The 21,865-nt window shown below is 45.1% G+C and overlaps 1 protein-coding gene across 1 annotated transcript in view; it reads right to left on the reverse strand.

The window, feature by feature from the left end:
- Window positions 1-21,865, reverse strand: part of GMDS (GDP-mannose 4,6-dehydratase) — a 1,419,543-nt gene that overhangs the window by 1,158,121 nt on the left and 239,557 nt on the right. The window contains exon 2 of the mRNA XM_069217866.1: window positions 10,182-10,226. Coding sequence (XP_069073967.1) covers window positions 10,182-10,226 — 45 coding nt within the window. The remainder of the gene's footprint in view (window positions 1-10,181; window positions 10,227-21,865) is intronic.

Consider the following 21,865-nt stretch of genomic DNA (forward strand, 5'->3'; position numbering starts at 1 on the left):
TGATCAATGCGGTTGATGATTTGTCTCGTTTTAAGGTGTAGGCCTTCAGGTATCATCACCCATAGGGCGGTGGAGGTCCCTACACCATTCCCGGAGCATCTATGGAGGCTTGGCGCTCCGGTTTACCAGACCTCGTGACAACCAGCTAAGCACCTAGGATGAGGTGTGCCTATGAGGAGGCTTTCAGTGCATACTGAAATTTCTTAGGGATAGTGGGAAGAAAGGATGGTTTCGCACCCAAGGCAGTCTTAGCATTCCTTGGGTCCCTGAGGGGCAGATGGCCTCCTACGCTAGGCAGCACTTTGTCGCAATATCCTTCTTTGGGAAGATGCTGGGGCACACTGATGGGACGAAGGCCTTTCTGGTTTGGAGGGAACTGAAGGGCTGACAACGATTGGATGGAGCCAAATCAGATGCGAGATGCGCCACTGACAGTCTGGCTGAGGGCTCTTGTGCCTAGCCTCAGGGGCATTTGTACACCCCTGGATGAGGTCCATCTCTTCAGAGCGGCCTTTGCTCTAGCATTTTATGGCACCTTGAGGGTTGGAGAATTCGTTATCAAGAACAAAAGAGAGGGGACTGGGGGCTTGCAATATGCAGACGTACAGTGGCTGTAACTATTGCCGGTTCAAAGACTGACAAGATGGGAAGGGGAGAGCACATTCTACTCTACAGGGTGCCAGGTAATGAGTGCTGCACCCTGGCAAACCTGGAAGCTTTTCTGGCTCACCGTACATAGGGGGGCCAGAGGGGCCCTTGTTGATCCATGCAGAAGGTACAGCACTCACTAGATATCACTTTTGTAGGGTGTTGGAGAGGTCAATGAGGGCAACCGGTTTGGACCCATCTGAATATGGCCCTCATTCCTTTAGAATTTGGGCCACTACTATGGCAGAAGGGATGGGGATTGCAGTGCAAAGGATTGGCAGGTGGTAGTCGGACTGTTACAAGTTTTATGTGAGACTGAATTTTCTGCAGCAGCACTGCCCTAATAATACCTGTTCTCTTACCCACCCTCCTCCTTTTTCTATTTGTCTGCTGATGCAGGTGGACCTCGTGATGAGTTGGGACGGCCACTGTAAACCATAGCACATTCTGTCCATGCAGGAATGGATGGGGTTACAAATGTGCTGAACTGGGCCACTCATACGTAAGGTGAGCAAGGATGTTCTATTCTTCAGGGGGCTATGCTGCCAGAGCTGAGGCGGCAGGCTATCGCTTGACTTTTTGCAGTCAATGTGGTTTGCACCTGGCTAAGCTGAGGACTGCATCGGACACTCGTGCCCGGGGATGCACCTCGGAATAGTTATTGTTAATTTCAGCAGCAATGACCTGATTGCAATTGGTAGGAAGGACTTGTCTGAGATGATTATCTAGGAAATGGGCTGGGTGGTAGGCAAGGAGATTCCCTGATGATGGTTACACATTATAACCAGGCTGGATTGGAGGAGGTAAGTAGGTCAAAGCCCACAGTGATTCTGTGAAGCGGGTTAGCAATAGGATCAATAAGTTGTTCAGGCATGCCAGGTTGTCAGCACTATCTCATGGTTGCATCAAGGGTGAGCGTTTTTTCTTACAGGATGGTGCTCATCTGTCTAAGTTGGGTAATTAACTGTTTCTTGAGGATTTGTTAGCATGGCTGGTTTATCGCCGAAACTGGGAGCATAGGGAGGTAATGATTGGTGGAATAGTTCAGGTACATGCAAGGCATCCGTTTAGATCAAAGTGATACTGGGGTCCCGGAATCCTCCAGTGGTGCCGCTTCCAGGTATAGAGGTTCGAGGGACACCAGGGGTTGAGGCAGTTCCACCGACCACCGCTGCGTCCACTTCACCTTCACGAAGCCCACCACCACCCACAACAGATCTGCCACCGCAGCTGGAACAAGGTCACTGAAGACCAACTGATCTCCACCCTCGCACGCCACCCAACACCACCGACCCCAACACAGCCGTCCACAACCTCAGACAATGGATAGACGACTGCGCCAACACACTCGCCCCGATCAAGAAACCCTCCAACAACCGCACCAGCACTAAGGCTATATGGTTCACCGCCGACCATCAGGCCTCCAAATGGGTGTGCAGAAAACTCGAGAAGAAATGGCGCCACAAACAAACTAACAGAGATCAACCACACTGCCCTCAAGAACGCCATCTGCAGGCACCACCAGCTCATCCGGACCACCAAGAGATCCTCCTACAATGAACGCATCGACAACAACGCACACAACGGCAAAGAGCTCTTCAACATCATTAAAGAACTCACCAACCCCAGGTCCTGCTCCAACGACACCCCCACCTTCGCAAGACCTCTGTGACTCCCTCTCCACCTTCTTTCACTGCAAGATCACAGACTTCCATGACAGCTTAAACACCTCGACCCCCACGACAGCCACTGTCACCACAAACCCTGACTCACCGGACCCCAGCCACACCAACCTCCTGTTCTTCTGGACTCACATCAACGACAATGACACCATCAAAACCATGCGCACCATTCACTCCGGCGCACCATTCAACCCCTGCCCTCACCAGGTCTTCAACAAAGCAAGCACCATCATCGCACCCCCAACTCCGAATGATCGTCAACAGCTCCTCCGAGACGGCCACCTTCCCAGAAAGCTGGAAGCACGCCGAAGTCAACACCCTACTAAAGAAACTCATAGCAGACCCAAGAGATCTCAAAAACTACCGGCCCATCTCCCTGCTGCCTTTCCCGGCGAAGGTCATCGAGAAGATAAACGGTCAACTGACCCGCTTCCTTGAAGACAGCAACACTCTGGACATGTCTCAATCCGTTTTCCACAGCACCGAGACCGCCCTCATCGCCGCCACAGACGACATCAGGACCATGCTAGACAGAGGCAAAACTGCGGCCCTCATCCTCCTAGACCTCTTGGCTGCCTTCGACACCGTCTGCCTCCACACCCTACGCACACGCCTCCACGACGCAGGGAATCTGCCCACAATGCCCTGGACTGGATTACGTCCTTCCTGACCGGCAGAACCCAGAGAGTCCGCCTCCCTCCCTTCCGATCTGAAGCCACTGAGACCATCTGCTGCATTCCCCAAAGAACCTCCCTCAGCCTGACCCTTTTCAACATCTACATGGCACGCTTGCCAAAATCGTCCGATCACACAACCTCAACATCGTCTCTTACGCCGATAACACCCAGCTGATCCTCTCACTCACCAAGGACCCCGCCACTGCCAAAATTAACCTCCACGACGGAATAAAGGCCATCATCGACTAGGTGGATAGCAGTCGCCTGAAACTGAACTCTGACAAGACGGAGATCCTCTTCGGCTCCACCCACTCCGCCTGGGATGACTCCTGGTGGCCAGCCACTCTAGGAACCCCACCAACCACGCAAGCAACCTGGGATTAATCCTTGACTCATCGCTCACCATGACTCAGCAAGTCAATGCCGTCTCATCATCCTGCTTCAACACCCTCTGCAAGATCTTCAGGTGGATCCCCACCGAAACCAGAAGGACGGTCACCCAGGCCCTCGTCAGCAGCAGGCTGGACTACGACAACGCTCTTTACGCGGGAACCACGCCAAACTGCAGAAAAGACTGCAACGTATACAGAACGCCTCTGCAAGCCTCATTCTCGACATTCCACGCCGCAACCACATCTCAGCCCACCTGAGAGACCTTCACTGGCTCCCTGTCAACAAGAGGATCACCTTCAAGCGCCTCACCCACGCCCACAAAGCACTCCACAATGCCGCCCCAGCTTACCTCAACAAACGACTCACCTTCTACACCCCCCAATCGTCAACTCCGCACCACCAACCTCGCCCTCGCCACCGTTCCTTGCATCCACAGGACTACAGCGGGTGGCAGATCGTTCTCCCACCTCGCCGCCAAGATCTGGAACACCCTCCCCATCCACCTACGACAGACCAGGGACCTGCTGACCTTCAGGAAACGCCTCAAGACCTGGCTGTTCGAGCAGTAGCATCTCCCCCCCCCTCCTCCTCCTCTCAGCGCCTTGAGACCCTCACGGGTGAGTAGCTCACTCTACAAATGAATGATTGATTGATTGATTGTAAGGGGGATTTGGGGCTGGAGTGACCCCATAAAGGAGGGACCTACCAGGTCCAGAGTTGCTGGATACAACGTTTAGGTGGAAGAGACTCTGCGACCAGTCAGGATATCACTTGCCAAGATATGATATGGATGGATGTACAGAAACACATTTTTTATCTAGGATAGTAAACTCCTGTATATTAGTGATTTTGTTAAAGTTAGGACTTGATCTTTGTAAGCAATGATGTAAACTATGGTTTAGTGTGCATAATAACTGGTAAATTGCTGTTTGTATAATGTGTGTAAATAGAAATGTCCGGGGATCCTTCGTCCCCCTAATCCCAGTGTGTCTTGCTCTGTCATCTTCCATTTGAATGAAAAGGGGTGTTGCGGGTGGCAGGGTGGTTTGAGGGTAGGATTGATAAAGGACTTCAGGAACTGCCTGGCCATATGCAAATCACAAGCAGTCCCAAAGGCATATGGGGTCTGTTGCAAACTGTTTTGGTATGCTGTGTTTAAGCTATGCTCTTTATGGGTGCAGGAGAAATAAACCTTTTAGCCTGGCTTTTGAAACAGCTGTTGCTACCTTGCCAAACTAGTTTTCCAAAATAAATCATACATAATATAAATAAATAGATGTGCTTTTAGTCAGGTGGCTTAAACTAATGATCTGTAAAAATTGTTATTCAGATTTTGTTTCCGACAACAGAGAGCACAGCATGGGAAATTGAGCACGCCCACTTTTCTCGTTGGCTCACTTTATTTTGAGCAACTGCATGAGAACTGTGCACATTGCTCAAATTTGCCTTTCATAGCGCTTGTCTCTTCAGTGACTAAACTAGCTCAAATTTATTTTTTTTTTTATTATATGTATTGCATATTAACTTTAAATGCTGGCTATTCTTTTAAGGTGGTATTAAATTTATGTTTCCTTTTAAAGTTGTTGTTGTAAAGTGTCTAAGTGACACTGTGACATTGTGGCAGCCTGTGATTTTAATGCCCGATTGTGTGATGATTTATTGTTCTTTCATTCAAAAATAGTAGTAAAAATGCATGGCACAACTGAAAGGCTCATTATTTTAAAACATCACTAGTAAAACAGCCACATCAGTCAGGTGTTTTTTTTATTTTCATTTAAAAATGTTATTGTAAATAGGTGGCAGCTAGGTTCATATGTTGCAATGTTTTCTTTTAATTCTTGTGGCTTGTCCATGCAATAAAAAAAAAAAAGAGTTAGACCTGACATCTTTTGGCATTTCCCCTGTCTTTTTTACTTTCTGACCTTCTGTTTTTGATGGTGTGCCAGACTTTGTTTTTGCTGATTTATTGTCTCTGCGCACTTTCCCACTGCAGATCAGTGCTAAAGTACAAGTGCTCCCTGTGTAAATTGTATTGGTGATTGATTTGTCCCTGATTGGTATATATGATTTATTAATAAGTCCCTAGTAAAGTGCACCATGCGTGCCCAGGGCCTGGAAATCAAATGCTACTAGTGGCCCTGCAGCACTGATTGTGCCACCCAAGTGAGTAGCCCTGTAAACATGACTCAGACCTGCCACTGCAGTGTCTGTGTGTGCAGTCTTGCACTGCTAATTTGACCTGTCAAGAGTACCATAAATCATGCACAGTAACCCTGATCTCACTGACGACGCCACTGAGCCGCTGTTTTCACTGTGTCCTGTGGGCCCCGCACTCTGCATCGCCTTGCTCACACTGCAGCCTTGGCATCACTGATGACTTCACTCCATGCCGACATTGATGCCACTGCATGCACCGCGGCCACAGCTTGTGAGGCATGCAAAGCACCATCCCGTCCCACACCGCAGCCCAAGTCCACAGACGCCAGTGCCATCGCCTCCAGCGTAATCAAGACCACCTGTCTGCAACTTGACCTGTGGCCGCCGCACAGAGCCTGCCTCACATCATACCGCTGCCTAGGCCCTACGGACTACAGCGCGTCAGCAACGACAACAGCGCTGCCTGCACCGTGAGCTGGAGACACCACACATCACACCGCCCAGCTTCACAACACACCCTTGTCTCACCGAGGCCATCACAAAGCTGCTGCCTGAACCGTGATCTGATGCAAAAAAGTATGTGCCAGCCCTCAAAAATAAGTGCCGGTGCCCAGCAGCAGAAACCACTGGCTCAAATCAAGCATGCAGCAGAGGGTAACAAATGTGGCAGAGTTGATTATATTATGTTGCAATAAAAGTCAAATTAAGTGGCATACAGCGTCACATTTTGTCATAGTATTACCTCATTATTTTGTCCTTTTTACACATGTTAATACTATCTGGGCAAATGTTTCACCGCTTTAGAACCATTTTGACACCCCAACACAGCATAAAGCCACACAAAGGTGACCAGTCTTTTATAAAAGGACATTTCACTGTGTTGCGACATATGTCACCGCGTTCTTACTAACTTTTGATACGTCTGAGCTAGACATAAGATGTATTTGTTGAAATCTGAAGATTATGCAGATGATATATTATGTGGCAAATGCAGCGTGTCCATAATTTTGTGGAAACCCCTTGGCCGCAAAAATCACAATATCAGGGGTTGAGTGCACAGTGGTGACACAGAAAAAGTATGAGGTAGGACATGGTCAGCTTATATTTAATGGCTCCTATTGTGTAAACGCAGGTACCATGTTCAGTTTATCACACCGCCCGCTTCACAACACACCCTTGTCTCATAGACGCCATCACTGAGCCACTGTCTGCACAGTGATCTGTGGGCAAAACACACTGCATTGTCCTGATTCGCACCGCAGCTGCAACACCATCAATGCCAGTGCTACTGACTTCATCATCAGCCAGTAGTTCAATCTGCAAAGCATGACTTCAAGGGCCCAATGAACCCTGCATCGACCTCTGGAACTGATGCCAGACTCCAGGTCTCATTGCAAGGATCATGGCATCCTACATTTCCAAGGTATTGTTTGCGACTCTTTCCGACACCATAGCTGGCCCACGTCACTGCAGCTGGCCTGAAGTGTTGATTTTGTTGTTCACAATACCATGATAGCCCCAGGCGGAGCTAGCGACTTCAGGGAACTGTCTTTTTAAGTCAATTATTGCACAATTCATATATTTATTATTGTTTGTTGGATTTTGCTTGTTTTGGTCTTCTGCACAGACAAATATTGCCCATGTTTCTAAAACTGGTGTGGTGTCCTTTTGCAGTGTTTTCACTGTATTACAGTGTGTTGTGAGCAAATGTTTTGTACATTGCTTCTGAGATAAGCCTGTCTGCTCATGCCAAGCTACCAAGGGGGTGAGCAGAGGTTATCTGAGCTGGGTATCTCCCTTATCCTGACAACAGTGAGGGTCCCTACTTGGACAGGGTGCAAAACGATTGCCAACTAGAGACACCGTTTCTAACAAAATGTTTAAAAAAAAAAAAGTTATTAAAAAAAATGTAACAGCTTGCCAAAGAAAGACATGTTGGCTGTGTTAATGCTTGTTCATTTTATGCACTGTGTTTGGTTGCTTAGTGCATGCTGTGAGATTTTACTTTTAAACTGGACTCCAATGCCTAGAGGTGCCCACAGTTGCTTCCTTTTTAGTCTCCTACCTTTTTTATAGTATTAAGGTACACTTATTACACATTTTCCAGCCAGCGTAAGGATACCTTAAAATATATTCCCTTGTGGTACTATATCTACTCTTGTTCCCTTTGGCCAGCATAATGATGTTATAGAGGTTGTCATGAGTGCTGTAAAATCTGGGGTAATTAGTGCATGCCAAAGGCGAGTTATAATGACCTTAGGGTACGAGTTATAGTTACTTGAGATAACTAACTATAACTGCTGAATTTCTATGGTTTTGTGCGAGTAATTCTGAACCTAACCATCTCTTCCCTGTAACCTTTGTTTTTTTTTTTACTGAATTTCTAGGTTTTCTAATGTAATTTTAATGACTATACTTTAATCCAACCACGCCTTTTACAGTGCGCTGCAGAGGTTGGCCGCAGGGCGTGGCCTGTGGGCAACCCCCTTTAACCACCCAAACCCGCGCTGCGCACGGCCAAAGGCAAAGTCTGGCCACAGGGCCCGTCTCTTTGGGTGTGAGAATAGGTGTGAAAGGGTGTCTCTAGGTGGGAGGGGGTGTCTCTGGGGTTTCCTATTGGGGGGGCACATAACTTCCTCTCCCCAATTTTGGCCCCGGGGACCCCAGCCCAGGAGCCCAGCCTTAATACTTATTCAGGGCTGGCTCTAGGGTGACGCAAACGGTGTCACCGCATTGGGTGCTGACTTCAGGTGGGGGGGGGGGGGGGGTGCAGTGTTTGCACGTTTATTATGTTTTCTAATGCACCTCCTGCCAGGTTTCTTGCCTCCAGCAGTTTTCAGGCCACAATAAAAATTTCAAGACAACTACGTGATTAATGTTCTACCTGGAGAGAGATCGGAGTTTGTCTAGTGGACGTTTTGACTCATTATAAGGTAGAGCTTGCACAGAGGGCTAATATGCCTGCTGCAAAGAACATCTACCATGCAGATCACCAAGGGGATGTACTGTAATGGGAGGTGGTAAAGTCAAGTTAAAAAAAAAAAAAAAAACGCTTTTTCTATAGAAACTAGGTCCTAACTATAACTACCTAGTGGCAACCGCCACTCGTATGATTTTGTGGTCATGCGTAAGTGATCAGAGTAGTGTTCTTATTGGGCCTTGAGCAGGGTCACTAAAATTATGCAGCAGGGGCAGTGATTAATTTGTAAATAAAAACGTGCTGGTGCCCAAAGCTCTATTCTAAAACACGCAGCTGCTGCAATTACATGTAGGAGCACGGAATGATGAGGCAGCGTAGTACTAAAAACATCTCAGGCCTCTAATCTATTTACAGCCAACACCGGCCCCTTCAGCTCACCCTAACATCTTTGTGTTTTTTCCTTTGTTGACGCTCTTCCGTCTTTCTCTTTCTTTCCAATTAGTGTCCTTTTTTGCACAGTAAATGCCTGATGCAAAAAAGTATGTGCCAGCCCTCAAAAATAAGTGCCAGTGCAGAGCAGCGGAAACCATCAGCTCAAATGAAGCAGTCAGCAGAGGGCAACAAATGTGGCAGAGTTGATTAAATTATGTTGCAAAAAAAGTCAAATTAAGTGCCATACAGCATCACATTTTGTCACAGTATTACCTCATTATTTTGTCCTTTTTACGCATGTTAATACTATCTGGGCAAATGTTTCACCGCTTTAGAACCATTTTGACACCCCAACACAGCATAAAGCCACACAAGGGTGACCAGTCATCTTTTGTAAAGGACATTTCACTGCGTTGCGATATGTGTCACCGCGTTCTTAATAACTTTTGATACGTCTGAGCTACACACAAGATGTATTTGTTGAAATCTGAAGATTATGCAGTTGATGATATATTGTGTGTCAAATGCAGCGTGCCCATCATTTTGTGGAAACCCCATGGCCGCAAAATCAAAATTTCAGGGGTTGAGTGCCCAGTGGTGAGACAGAGAAAGTATGAGATAGGACATGGTCAGCTTATATTTAGTGGCTCCTATAGTGCAAACGCAGGTACCATGTTCAGTTTATGATAATGAACAAAAGATTTTCACTCCAGCTTTTACGCTGCATACAACAGAAACAGAGGCTAGATTCACCACTTGTCAAACGCAACCTACCCAATCAGTGGTGCAGTACCAAGCTTTCTGCGCAAACCTTACTTGAGTGCTTGAAGGGTAAAATCTACATTTACGGCTGGAGATAATCGACTCATTTGTGTAGCTATGAATTATGGACCAGTGATTATTGCAAATTAAATTTTACGGAAGCCACTCTCCTGTTGGCGATCTCGTTTGTTTTCCATTGTGGATTGTGTAACTGTCTATGGTTCTCAACAGAGCTGGGCAGTGCAGGTTCCCGCTTATCTGAGTGGGCGGGAAGTGTGCAGAAGGCTTTACCCCCAAGGAGTTGTAGGAATCCAACACTGGACACTGAATGATAAATTGCACAATACATTGGCTCGGTTACAGCCACGGCGCACATTCCTTGCCGGAGTTTTGATTTGTTATCTAGGTTTTAAGTGGAACACACAAAGCAGCGGACGGCGGCAGGGGAAGCACGAGACTGCTGCGTCCAAGAGATTCCATCAGCCGGCGCTCACTCTCTCAGTCACTCACCTCGTAGCCCTTTTCCAGCAGGAACTCAGCCAAGTACGAGCCATCCTGAGAAAAGAGACAGACAGGAAAAAAAGGTTAGGAAAAGTCTGGAGCTTTTGTAATTATGAAGCGCATAAACGCAGCTGGAATAAATGCGCGCAGACAGAAATAGGATGCAGGTAGTCCACAGTAAAACACCTGAGAACTGTTGCACATTTGGGGGGGGGGGGGGGGGGGGGGGATGTTTAATGGGGCAGGACTTATTTTTCATCATTAGATTTTGGAAGTGAGGAAAAAGAGTAAGGCAGTGAAAAAAAAATGTATACACACATATATATATATATATATATATATATATATATATATACGTGTATACATTTTTATATATATACATACATATATACACACACACATATATATGCATACATTTTTTCACTGTCAAGTGTTATACTATGGAGAATATTTCTAGATTTTAGATATATTTTACACAAATGATCTCAGAACGGAAGTGAAAAAAACTGGCAAGAGTCCCCATGGCCAAGCTGCGTTTGGGTGAGTGCGGACGGCACTCTCACGCCAGAGGAAGCAGCACAGTACTGTTCCTGTCCAAATGACTTGTCTTGCATTCTCTCAAAAGCTGGTTGCCCTAATGCAGGCAGGGATCGAGGTGAAACGAGGCATCAGGAATGGGTCAAAAGGAGGGCAGCATGGAGGGACATGGGGTACAATATGGGAAACTGAGGGGCGAGCATGACAGGCAAACAGAACTGAGAGGTAGGCATGGCCAACCACTGCACCAACTCGTTGTAAAAAAGCAAGTCCAGTAGCAGCACTCTTGTGCAGCAGAGCTGTTACTAGAAAGGATACAGTAATTTTACTCATTTCCATGCCTCCTATGCTCACTTCATCATGCACTACTGCTTGAAGTCTTTACCATCTTCTGTTTGATTGGGAGGACAACAAAGCCTTACAATGCTGCTCTAAAAGAGCAATCTGGTACCTTAAATGATCCTATGGCTAATGCCTAAACAGTTACAGGCAAATCGCCTTTAAACCAGGCTTTTCTGAATGCCTCCATTTTACAAATGGTGAGGCTGTGCATAATGCAAAGTAAGGGAGGCTCTTTAAAGGTGAGTGAGCCAGCAAGGGAAAGGAGGTATTTTCTCTATTCCCATGATAGGCCCTTTGGTACAGTGTCAGGTGAATAGGTCTCATCTGGGACTCATCCTCTTGCCAACAGTATCAGTTCTCTCTACTGCCTCTCTTAACATTATCAATTACTCTCCACATTCCACGTACCAGCGTAGACATACTGAGAACAGGGACACACTGGATAGGACACAACACTATCAAGTTAACATGATGAAGCTTTGACCTAGAAAGAAGGCTATGGCGAGGTTTCCTGGTCATTAAAATTATAGTGCATACGTCCTTAATCCCCTTGTGATTCTAGTTTTATCACATGTTGATGATCCCTACCAACAACATAATTGTTATTCATAAGTACTGGCTTTACACAGTGCAGCAAGGGAGGAGGTGCATCTAATTAGCAATAACTGACACGTAATGGAACTATTTTTTTCACAAGTCAATGGTACACTAATGAAAGAAGGCTTATGCTATTGGATGTTGAGGCCATCCTTACAACATGAAGCCCGCCTTCAAGACTGATGGTGTTGAACTCTAAGCGTTCAAACTATACATACCCATAATGGCCTGCGGGAATGTGAAGGGCGGAAGGCAGAGTATTCTTGTGATTCAATAACCAGTTTACTGCTACATTGAAAACAATGGCATGATAAAACAAGGCATGAAAGGAAGATTGCATTTTGCGAGTCTTAATAGAACAAAGTCCTACCACTATGTGTTCACACCATCAAATGAAGGGTTGCATTTCATCCAGACGCTTCAATGTGAAAGACTGGAAATTCACTCAGTGCCAAATGATGAAATAATTAAAGTCCGTTAGTTATTTCACCATTTTAAAGCTAGTACTCCCACAACTAGATCCGACTACCATCAGCGACGGAAGCATAATTCACATTATAAAAACCTCATGCATTTACTATGAAATGTCCAATTTGTCCTCTTACATTTAGGCTTCAGCCCTCTGTATCCGCTACTTTACTTTCTTAGAAGTCTGGGAGCGTTGCGGAAAAACTATTAAAATACCACTCTGAAAGAGACAACTTGACATTCACTCAGAATGACCTACAGAATAATTTTCAGATCCACAACTCCCTTCTTGTAACTAACTGAAAATCTCATCTGAAGAAGGGATTCATGTCGAGGTGACTGGGGGATGAGGGACCCAGCATTGCTTCATTGTTCTCAGATTGTAGATATGCTAAAGTAGGAAACAGACAAAATCACTGAGTGAACAGCCCTCACCTTCCCACATTCTATACCCAAACATAGGTTCAGGAGGGATAAATCCATAGCAGATTTTCAGGATTTCCACCTCACTTAAATTTATATACACTGCTTCTAAATGGAGCTCATACATCGTCAGCTTTTACTCTACAAACGTGGCATGGATCTTGGTCTCCTAGACCTTTAACGATTCCCCCTTACTCTACAGCAGTGGTTCCCAACCTTTTGACTTCTGTGGACCCCCACTTTTTCATTACTGGAACCCGGGGACCCCCACTGAATCATTACTGGAATCTGGGGACCCCCCCCACTGAGTCATTACTGAAAGCTGGGGACCATATATGTTAATATTGTTTAATTTTCTAAGCAGTCGCGGACCCCCTGAGGTGGATTCGCGGACACCTAGGGGTCCCCGGACCACAGGTTGGGAACCACTGCTCTACAGCAATTATAATTTTGAGACAAAAGGACAGCCAAACAGGAATGAATCGGTTGACATGCCGGTTAATTCATGTAAGTGATATCGCCGATACACTTTTATGGACAGGAAGTACCAAACAAATCTTGTACATTACTTCTCAACACCTGGAGCAAACCTTCTATGAGATGTAGACAGATCATGGATGAAATGTCTACAATAGAAGCATCATAACAAATTTAAAGCAGGTACTTATGTAACACTCTCCCACCTTTGATCCCTAGATTGATCACCTGACCTTGGAAATCAATACACAAATTCAAACCCTAGTTGAAGGGCTGCTTTGTGGAAGTCTTTACCCAGTTTTAAATGCATGGAAGCCGCTCTTTCTCACAGTACCTAATGAACTGCGATTAACTCAAGACGGAAGCAAGAAGTGGTACAAACCTGGCTCAATGACATGGACTTTGACAGCTTCATACCAAAATTTCACAGTAAATCACATGGATTCGCCCTGGACACTAACCTCACACTCAAGAATACAATAGAAAGTTGGCATGTACAAGCTGGGTCTAATTTAGAAAGTGATACAGTTTTGCAGACAGCAACCTAGACCTGTTTAAGGCCTCATTCTTTCATCGCTTGCACAGCCTTCCAGACTCCACATTGGCCCCACTCAGGGGTATGCTACACACCACAGCACTTTTCATCCAGGATCTGTAGAAATATGATCACATTGCCCCTATCCTGGTGGAAATTAATTGAATCCTCTTCTTGGTGTGCACCATTTTCAACACCAACATATCATTTACAAAGTCATCAAGTCCAGCAACCCACTTGTCTTTTACACAAGCTCATTGTCAGAACCCTTGCGGAGGACCACAAGGCAAGCAGGACCTACTGGACCGAGCCATAGGGATGTGGCCTTTTACTCCTGGTCTCCGGGTGCTCGGTCTACTATGGGTCCAGAGTAACTGGGCCAAGTACCCCTTCAGCACTTAATCTCAGTAGTAGCATGGGTCAAGCAGTGCAAGGCTTCTCAGGAGGTTGGGATGGGGGAGGTAGCTACAGGGAACAGACAGACAACTCAAAAGATAATCAGAAGCAGAAATAAATGATTTTTCCAGTTAAATACCTACTGTTTTGAGAAATAAGTATTTATTTTACAGCTACGACCACAATGGGGAAATATGACATTCACAAACAACTTCCATAGTCCCAGTGCTCTAGGTACTACCCTGAGTCACATTCTCTACTAGTTCTATCTGTAGTGTTTATTTCCCATTCACTTTAGGCATCATTTAGGTGAAGATCCACTAGACCAAGTCTGAAGGGAAGCCTAACACTATATAAATGTCAAAAGTATTCCATCACCGAAGTGTAATCTGGCTTGCAAGGTGCCATGGAGCCGACAGGTCTGAAATCAGCTTACCCACGTTTGCAAGGGAAGAGCGACTGGAGTCCCTCAGCACAACCCCCCTTTGCGTGTGCTGGAGCTGCAGCAGCTGCTGCCTCCAGTAGGTTCTCTGCAAACAGCTATGGTAGGCTGCACTGGGCAAACCTTAAGTCCCTCACACTCTGCAGTGGAGCCACAGCAATCAGAGGTTGTTTGTGGTTCCTACAAGCTGGGTAAGTTCTTTGGACTTTTCCATGGTGGATGGGTGTGAAAATCCTGACCCTGATCCTCAGTCAAGGTGCAGGCCCCTTAGGGGTCACCACAGCAGCCTTTCTCCTCCAGTGATGCTCCCGACCAGATCATGCTTCTTGTGTGGTCCCAGTGACTCCCCTCTGGCACACGGGGTCACAGTCTCACCACTGCACAAGGGCTCCGACCCAGCAGATTTCTTCACATCAGCTCCACCTGGCATACTGGGTCACCGGCTAACCACCGCACAAGGGCTACAGCCCACTCAGTATGGTAATCGCTTCACAGCATCCCATCCTAGCATACAGATCACCAGGTTTCTACCACACACACTACAGCCTACTCAGTATGGCAATGTCCTCACGGTGGCCCCTTCTGGTATATAGGGGTGGGTCGCTGCACACTGGCGATGATCCGTTTGGCACAGAAACGATCACAGCTCACTTCATGGAGGCCCTCCTCTAGCATACGAGGGTCACCAACTTTCTCCACACGGTGCAGCAGCCATTTCCTCACACCTAGCGAAGGGAATCCACTCAACAGAATTCCCCACTGGATCTCGCGCCCTCCAATGTTCATCCCTTTCTCACAGGGCACACTGGTCTTTGCAAGTAGGGAGGTACTGGTATTCCGAGCTCCATGGCAGGTGGTCTTAGAGAGGGGTGATGTCTCCTGAGCCAGCTGGGAGACCAGCAGGCTTTGGCACCCAGTCCGTGTCACAGGCAGATGTCTTCCAGAGTTTCTTCTCCTCACACATCCCAACCGGCTGCTTGAGAGCTGACAATTTTTGGAGTATCCAGCTCCTCTTATAGTTCATTTTCAGACATCCCATCTGATTTAGAGTCTGAGCCTCTGAAGTTTGTTGTGGGGGGTCTGCTTCCTTTTCAAGTGCCCACTACTTTGCCCTCTCACCCTCCAGAAAGCTGTCTGTCATAACAGAAGCAACTCCAAAGCAGATAGCCCCTCAACACAGACCATGGGAGTGAACAGGAGTTCATACCTGGATGTCAGCCACAGTGATGTGTGTATCAAAACGTTAGCCCAGAGCCTCAGCTCTACTCTTATCAGCCCCATCTCCTTCCTGAGATGCGCCCAGGCCCCTTCCTTGTGACCTATCTGAATCAAAGAGCACCTTTTTGGGGTGTACGAGGGGAGCCTGGCTTTCCCAGTCTCCTGTGTCCTGTGTCCCCCACTCACTTTACAGAAACGCATCAATACACACATCTGTCAGGGGGGATTTGCCTACCTCCTTTCCTTGTGTTTCCCCATGCAGCCCTGGGCTCTTGCAATGGAACCCAGAGACAGCGATGTATTGTACCACTTGCAGGCACACATACACCCATCGCATGCATATAACATACACACACTGCAAGGTACTGCATTAGCCCTGAATTGTACGAATTCCAGGCACACAAACATCTTGCACCAGTACTTCACACATGCGCTGCACTACTTACAAAACCGATGCGGTCCAAGTGTGATTTAAGCACACAGCAGCAGAACTTTAAATGAATGAGCCCGTCAGCCTCAGTCCAGTGACTGGAGTAAAAAGGACCTGCACACTCCTACTAATCACTCACTGACGGGAGTTAAGCAGCACAAGCACAGTGGTGGCTGTGTACCAGGTAAAGGCAATAGCCTTTCACCTCTATGACGGTAGACCTTTAGGCACCCCTCCCAGAATACCAAGATTGCAATTCAGGCAACAGGCCTATGTCCTGGCACACATGCAAGATCTGTGTTTGCCTATGACAATAAAAATCAGCATTAGGGATCAAGACATCAGTTCAGTTGGGGCACTCAAAACAGAGGTACACGTCCATTACCATGATGAGGATTTTACGTCCCACCACTCATGTCTAGTGGCTCTTGCCCCATCCACTGCCAGGACTCATGAGACTGCAGACTAAGAAGTGTTTAACAAGCAGTTGCAATGCAAAAGGGTCTCCTGTTTGCTCACATTAGAGCTATTAGCGTTGTAAACTTCTAACCAGACTTGTCTTGACACGTGAACTAATAATGAAAAGTAAAACAGTTTCACATATGCAAGCCGATGGTCGCCATGAGTGTGAAGGAGACACAGAAAAGGAAACAGAAGTTCGCTCGCAGTAAACTTTTTGGCAAAAGCGCAATTATCCATGTAGCTGGCAAAAGAGCAATTATCCATGTAACAGGGTCGATGTCATGCAAAGCGCTAGACTTCTGCCCACCGAGATCGTGCTGCACAGGAAATGAAAAGATAAAGTAGTCCAGAAACAAACTGAAAGCATGGAGCCTCATATGTTTTCAGTAGTTTACCGGTGCGCTCAAGGAGGGCTAAACACCAGAAAAGGCATGACATAGGCATGTCTTTCACAAATGGAATCAATCTATTTTTAAAAGGCAAGCCCACAAACTGATGACAGTGACGGACCGACATGGGCGTGGTTAGAAGCCCACATAGAGATTACAACATTGTCCAGAGCACGTGCGCGCGCTCGACCAAAAAAAAAACAACAACAAAAAAATACACACACACCACTGCAGCAGGCCTTTTACATCTCGGCACCCAAGAACTGGAAGAGCATACCTGTATCCATTAGGCTCATACAAACACTGCTCCAGTTTAGGACAAGCATTGGCAAAACCAACAGGTCTTGCCTATCCAAGATTCATTGGCTTTGCCAACTTTTGCAATGTTGCAAATGGCTGAAAGTAAAGATAAAAAGCTTTACGATACAGCCAGAGTTGACTGCGTTATAGTTTATTTTACTTGCAGCTATAATGCACTGAAGCCAGCGGTGCTGTATAATTTATACTGTAATATCCTTGTAGATCTATAGTCTGGGGGACCACAAGCGCACTCCTGACCTCTGCACACAGCCTCCTGTTCAAAACAGGTACGCATTTATATACAAGGTAATCAATGTGAAAGAAAGCAAGTAATGAGAGTATCCTGCAGAGTTAACATTTGGCCACCTTTTTATTTTTAAAGGCATTCTACAACAAACGCGTAAAATATGAAAAACTCTTCCAAATTTTTACAATGTATTTTATTCACATGCATAACTGTCATTTTAGTGTAGTACATCGGACTAAATCAGTATGTATTTTTATATAAGGAATATTATTCTAACATGAATTTTGAAATGTTCATGCTTCCACGTAACCTGACAATGTCAATAGTGAACTAAGAGGCAGGTCAGTTATGTGCAGCCTTTGGATGGCCTGTGTGGCAATTCTACATGGACAACATGGACTGCAATATATGTAATAATAAAGAACAAGCATTGGCAAATCCAATGGATTTCACCTATGCGAAATCTATTATTTTCGCCAGTTTTTTTTGTATATGTTGCAGATGACTATAATAAAAATGTGAAGTAACAGAAAGAGCTGCTGATTTGGGGAACCAAGTTCGAGTCTGAGTCAGCTTAACATCCTGTGATCCTGTCCAAATCATGCAATCGCCACAGTGACATAAAAAGTGTCCTTGTGCAAAATAGTTGATGAATACTTTATAGAACTTGTGCTTTTTATAAGAGCTGCCCACATTATGAAAAAAAGGTGATCCATACCTTTTTAAGGTGTGCCAGTGTCGTAGGAGAGGCAAAGAGGAAACCTACATGGGAGGAACCCCATGGGGGAGATGGGAAGGGTCATTAAGTGCCACAGCAGAGCATAGGGAGCTCACACTGTGCCACAGGAGCACTGGGACGGTAGACAGTCTCTAGGGAGCAGAGAGCTATCGGCCATAGCTGGTTCAGAGTTGGTGGTAGTATTACAATACAGCAATATTATCAGTTCAGTGAGTTTCTTATAGCTTTTGGCCTCTGTGCCACTGCACCTGCAGCACCATTCAAATGATGGCCCTGCAAGGTAGCTGCACGTGTGACTCCTTGTTTAGCAGTAAAATATACAATAATCAGTGTTCACTGGGTTTCCTAGAGCTTTTGGCCCCTGTGCCACCCCACACCTGCTGCACCATTCAAATTATGATCCTAGTGCCTGCAAGGACAAATGAGGAGATCGTTTATATCCAGTAACAGATGTGTTCCGAAAAAGGTCCAGTTGCAGACAGAATATATAGTTATTGTGTAGCTAAACAAACCCAACAGCTTAAAAAAAAAAAAATTACAAAAAAAGTGCCATTAAACTTAGCCAAATCGCTAAAATGAGTCGCTACAGACGTTGTAAGAAAAGCATATTCTTTACACATCAAAATGAAAACCAAGCACTGATAAATTGTGTTACAATGTGGCTGGCTCCTTCCTGAGAAAAGACTATTCCGTGTACAGCAGTGAATGAGCCATAAACGGAGTAAAATGCCCAAGAACACCATATGTTAGGCTGAAGCAGAGACTGAAATATGGTTTTCTACTTTGTTCCTAAAAAAAGGCAGTTCCACAAAATAAATGGACTCACCGAAGAGGAGGAATTTGGCAAAAAACGCTTTGAATTTGAAAATGTCTCTGCAAAAACCCAAAAATGTATTTCATTTACATGCAGAACTATTTCATCTTAGTAGTACTAATACATCAAACTAAATTAGTGCTGTCCACAAGGGCCCTCCTGAAATTTGCCTGTGGCCACTGTTGAAAACAGTCAAGAATGTATTTAAAACTTAATAGACGTGAAAGAAAGCGAGTAACAAGGGTGTCCTGCACATGTAACTTTCAGGCCACCTTCATTTTTAAAGACATTTTGCAAAACAATTAAATATGAAAAAGTCTCTGCAAAAATTCCAAAATTGTACCTCATTCACATACAGAACTGTTTCATCTCAGTAGTAATAATACACCAGACTAAATCAGTGCAAGTTTTTTTTGTAAGTAATAGTTTTCAAATATGATTTTAGAGAAGTTCATGCTTCCAGCCCCCCGGACAATGCCAATAGTGAACTCCATGCCCCACAAATGAAAGGCAAATGTTTTGGGCAGCTAAAGAACAAGATACCTTTTGAGATGGCTAGGTCTAAAATAAAATAAAAAAGGGCACAAGCAGGCTCCATGGAGAAAGTATGCTGTATTATTCTTCCCTGTAAACACTCTTCACTTTGAAGTCAGTCAATAGCAAAATAAACAGTAGGCTCCCTTGAAAACACAGCTTGACATCTGACCTCAGTCTCTGAATGCCCAGCAAATGTGATAAGATAAGAACAAGGTTTACAGTCCAGTTTACTAAAGAAAACGAGTTTGTGGAAAAATACTACAAACACAGCTATGGCATAGGGAGGTACGAACTTGAGCTGAGGAGCCAAACGCAAATAAAGCAAACAAAAGGAATGCCAGAAAATGTGAGTTACAAACCACCCAATGGTAAGCAACAGGTAAGAATGCATTTTCAGGTCAACCTTCTAATAATCCCAAAGACTTCTTCCACATACCACACAGATACACTGTCTGTTAGGCTGTGACCTAAAAAAGTTGAAGACGCACCTCTTTAAAGAATCCTACTTCACATAGTAACGGTACACTTCTGTTCTCAGAACCCAGATACCTCTTGTATCACTGGTTGACAGTATTCTTGCCTTCCTGTGAAGCTCTTTTTTTGGGAAGCTTCGTACACAGACCACAGATATATATACACATTTATAGCACATGAGACCCAGCACTCAAAATGTAACAACGTTACATCGGCTACATACAGGTAATTTGTACAATAAGTTCCAAACTAATTAAAAAAGAACCACGTGGTGCAAAAACTTGTATTATTGATTTAAAAAAAATAATCTTTATTCTTATTTAAAAACTTCCTTTCACTGTAGCCAAAGCGTTTCGTCTCAACTGGGACTTCTTCAGAACATAAACAGTATGAAAATTTTAATCAACATATAATAAAACAAAAAGGAAAAACATTCTCATACAAAACCATCCTTATTTACAAAGGCCACCGCAGAAACCAGATTGATTCATCAAATACATTATTCCTCAAACATCATGCAGCATTTGTTATAACATACTTCTTAATGTACAAAGCATCATTTATGCACAGCCTAGAATATCACTACATGGGACCCACAGGTTTCATGGACATTCAAATTAAATGGACTCAACACTGTATAAACTCAAATGCATACTAATTTCCAGTGTGTGTGTTTTGCACAGAAGAAACAAGTTCACATTGAATCAGGAAAATCAAATGCACTGCTCCAAAAACATCAAGAAGCATTAGTTATAAAATACTGTCTCATATCTCTTAATGTATATAGCGTCAATTATGCACCATTTAGAGCACCACTACATGGGGCCCACAAGTTTCACAGACCTTCAAATTACATGGGCCTGAAGACATACTAATTTCTGGTGTTTGTTCTGCAGAAGAAACGTGCTCTTCTTATTGAGTCAAGGAAGAATTTGGGAGGGCCATAAAGTTTCAATTTAGATTATTCCACCTACAGGCTAATTAAAATGTATAAATGTACCTGCCTGTTTCAATCGCGATTTGGTGTTTGTAATGTAGAGTAATGTTTATACTGACTTAATGCTCCTGTGACATTGAGTCTATGGTTCTTTCATCCTATGGAAAATACGACTGCTTATGGCCCTAGAAAAATCAGAGACTAAACATGTGAAACCAAACCCTTCAAATCAGCAACTTAATATTCATAACCATCGTAGCACATGAGCCACATCCATCCAAGGCTATTCAATCACATGCAAAAGGCACTTGAACCTTAGCTGGGAGATATGCAGCCACCCCATCCGCACGAGCCCTATCCTTTTACACAAGGCACCCACCCATGTTTTAAGATAATGAAATCAGTTAAAGGCTGCTGTCCCACCTGCAACGATCCCTTTAGTTTTGGAAAACACATGGCACCCACCCACGTTTATATAATGACATTGGGTGAACAGTGCAAAACGTGATCATCCACCCACGTTTTGAGATAATGGTACTGGGTAAAGGCTGTCGTCTCACCTGCACCCATCCTATTATTTGTATTAAGTTAAAAAAAAAAAACATGGTAGCCGCCCACGTTTATAGAATAAAATTGGATGAACAATGCAAAATTTACAGTTCCCAAATGGAGTACCAAGGAGCCCGCTACTTACCAGAGAGTTTGTGTCTCTCACATGCAGCGCTTCATGCAGCGTCCACCGAGAAGTGAAACACAGCATCATGTTCAAGAGAACATTTAAATGGCCCTGGTGATTACCAACACCTGGTCCGCCAGTGAGCACATCCGCTGCTCCCTAGCCAAAAGAATCGCCATCCTATAATTCCACAACCTACATTTGATGGATGAATGTGCTCGATTTTAAACACAACAGGTGCACGTGCTCCTCA

This window comes from Pleurodeles waltl, chromosome 2_1, assembly GCF_031143425.1.
Source record: "Pleurodeles waltl isolate 20211129_DDA chromosome 2_1, aPleWal1.hap1.20221129, whole genome shotgun sequence".
NCBI classification, from domain to species: Eukaryota; Metazoa; Chordata; class Amphibia; order Caudata; family Salamandridae; genus Pleurodeles; species Pleurodeles waltl.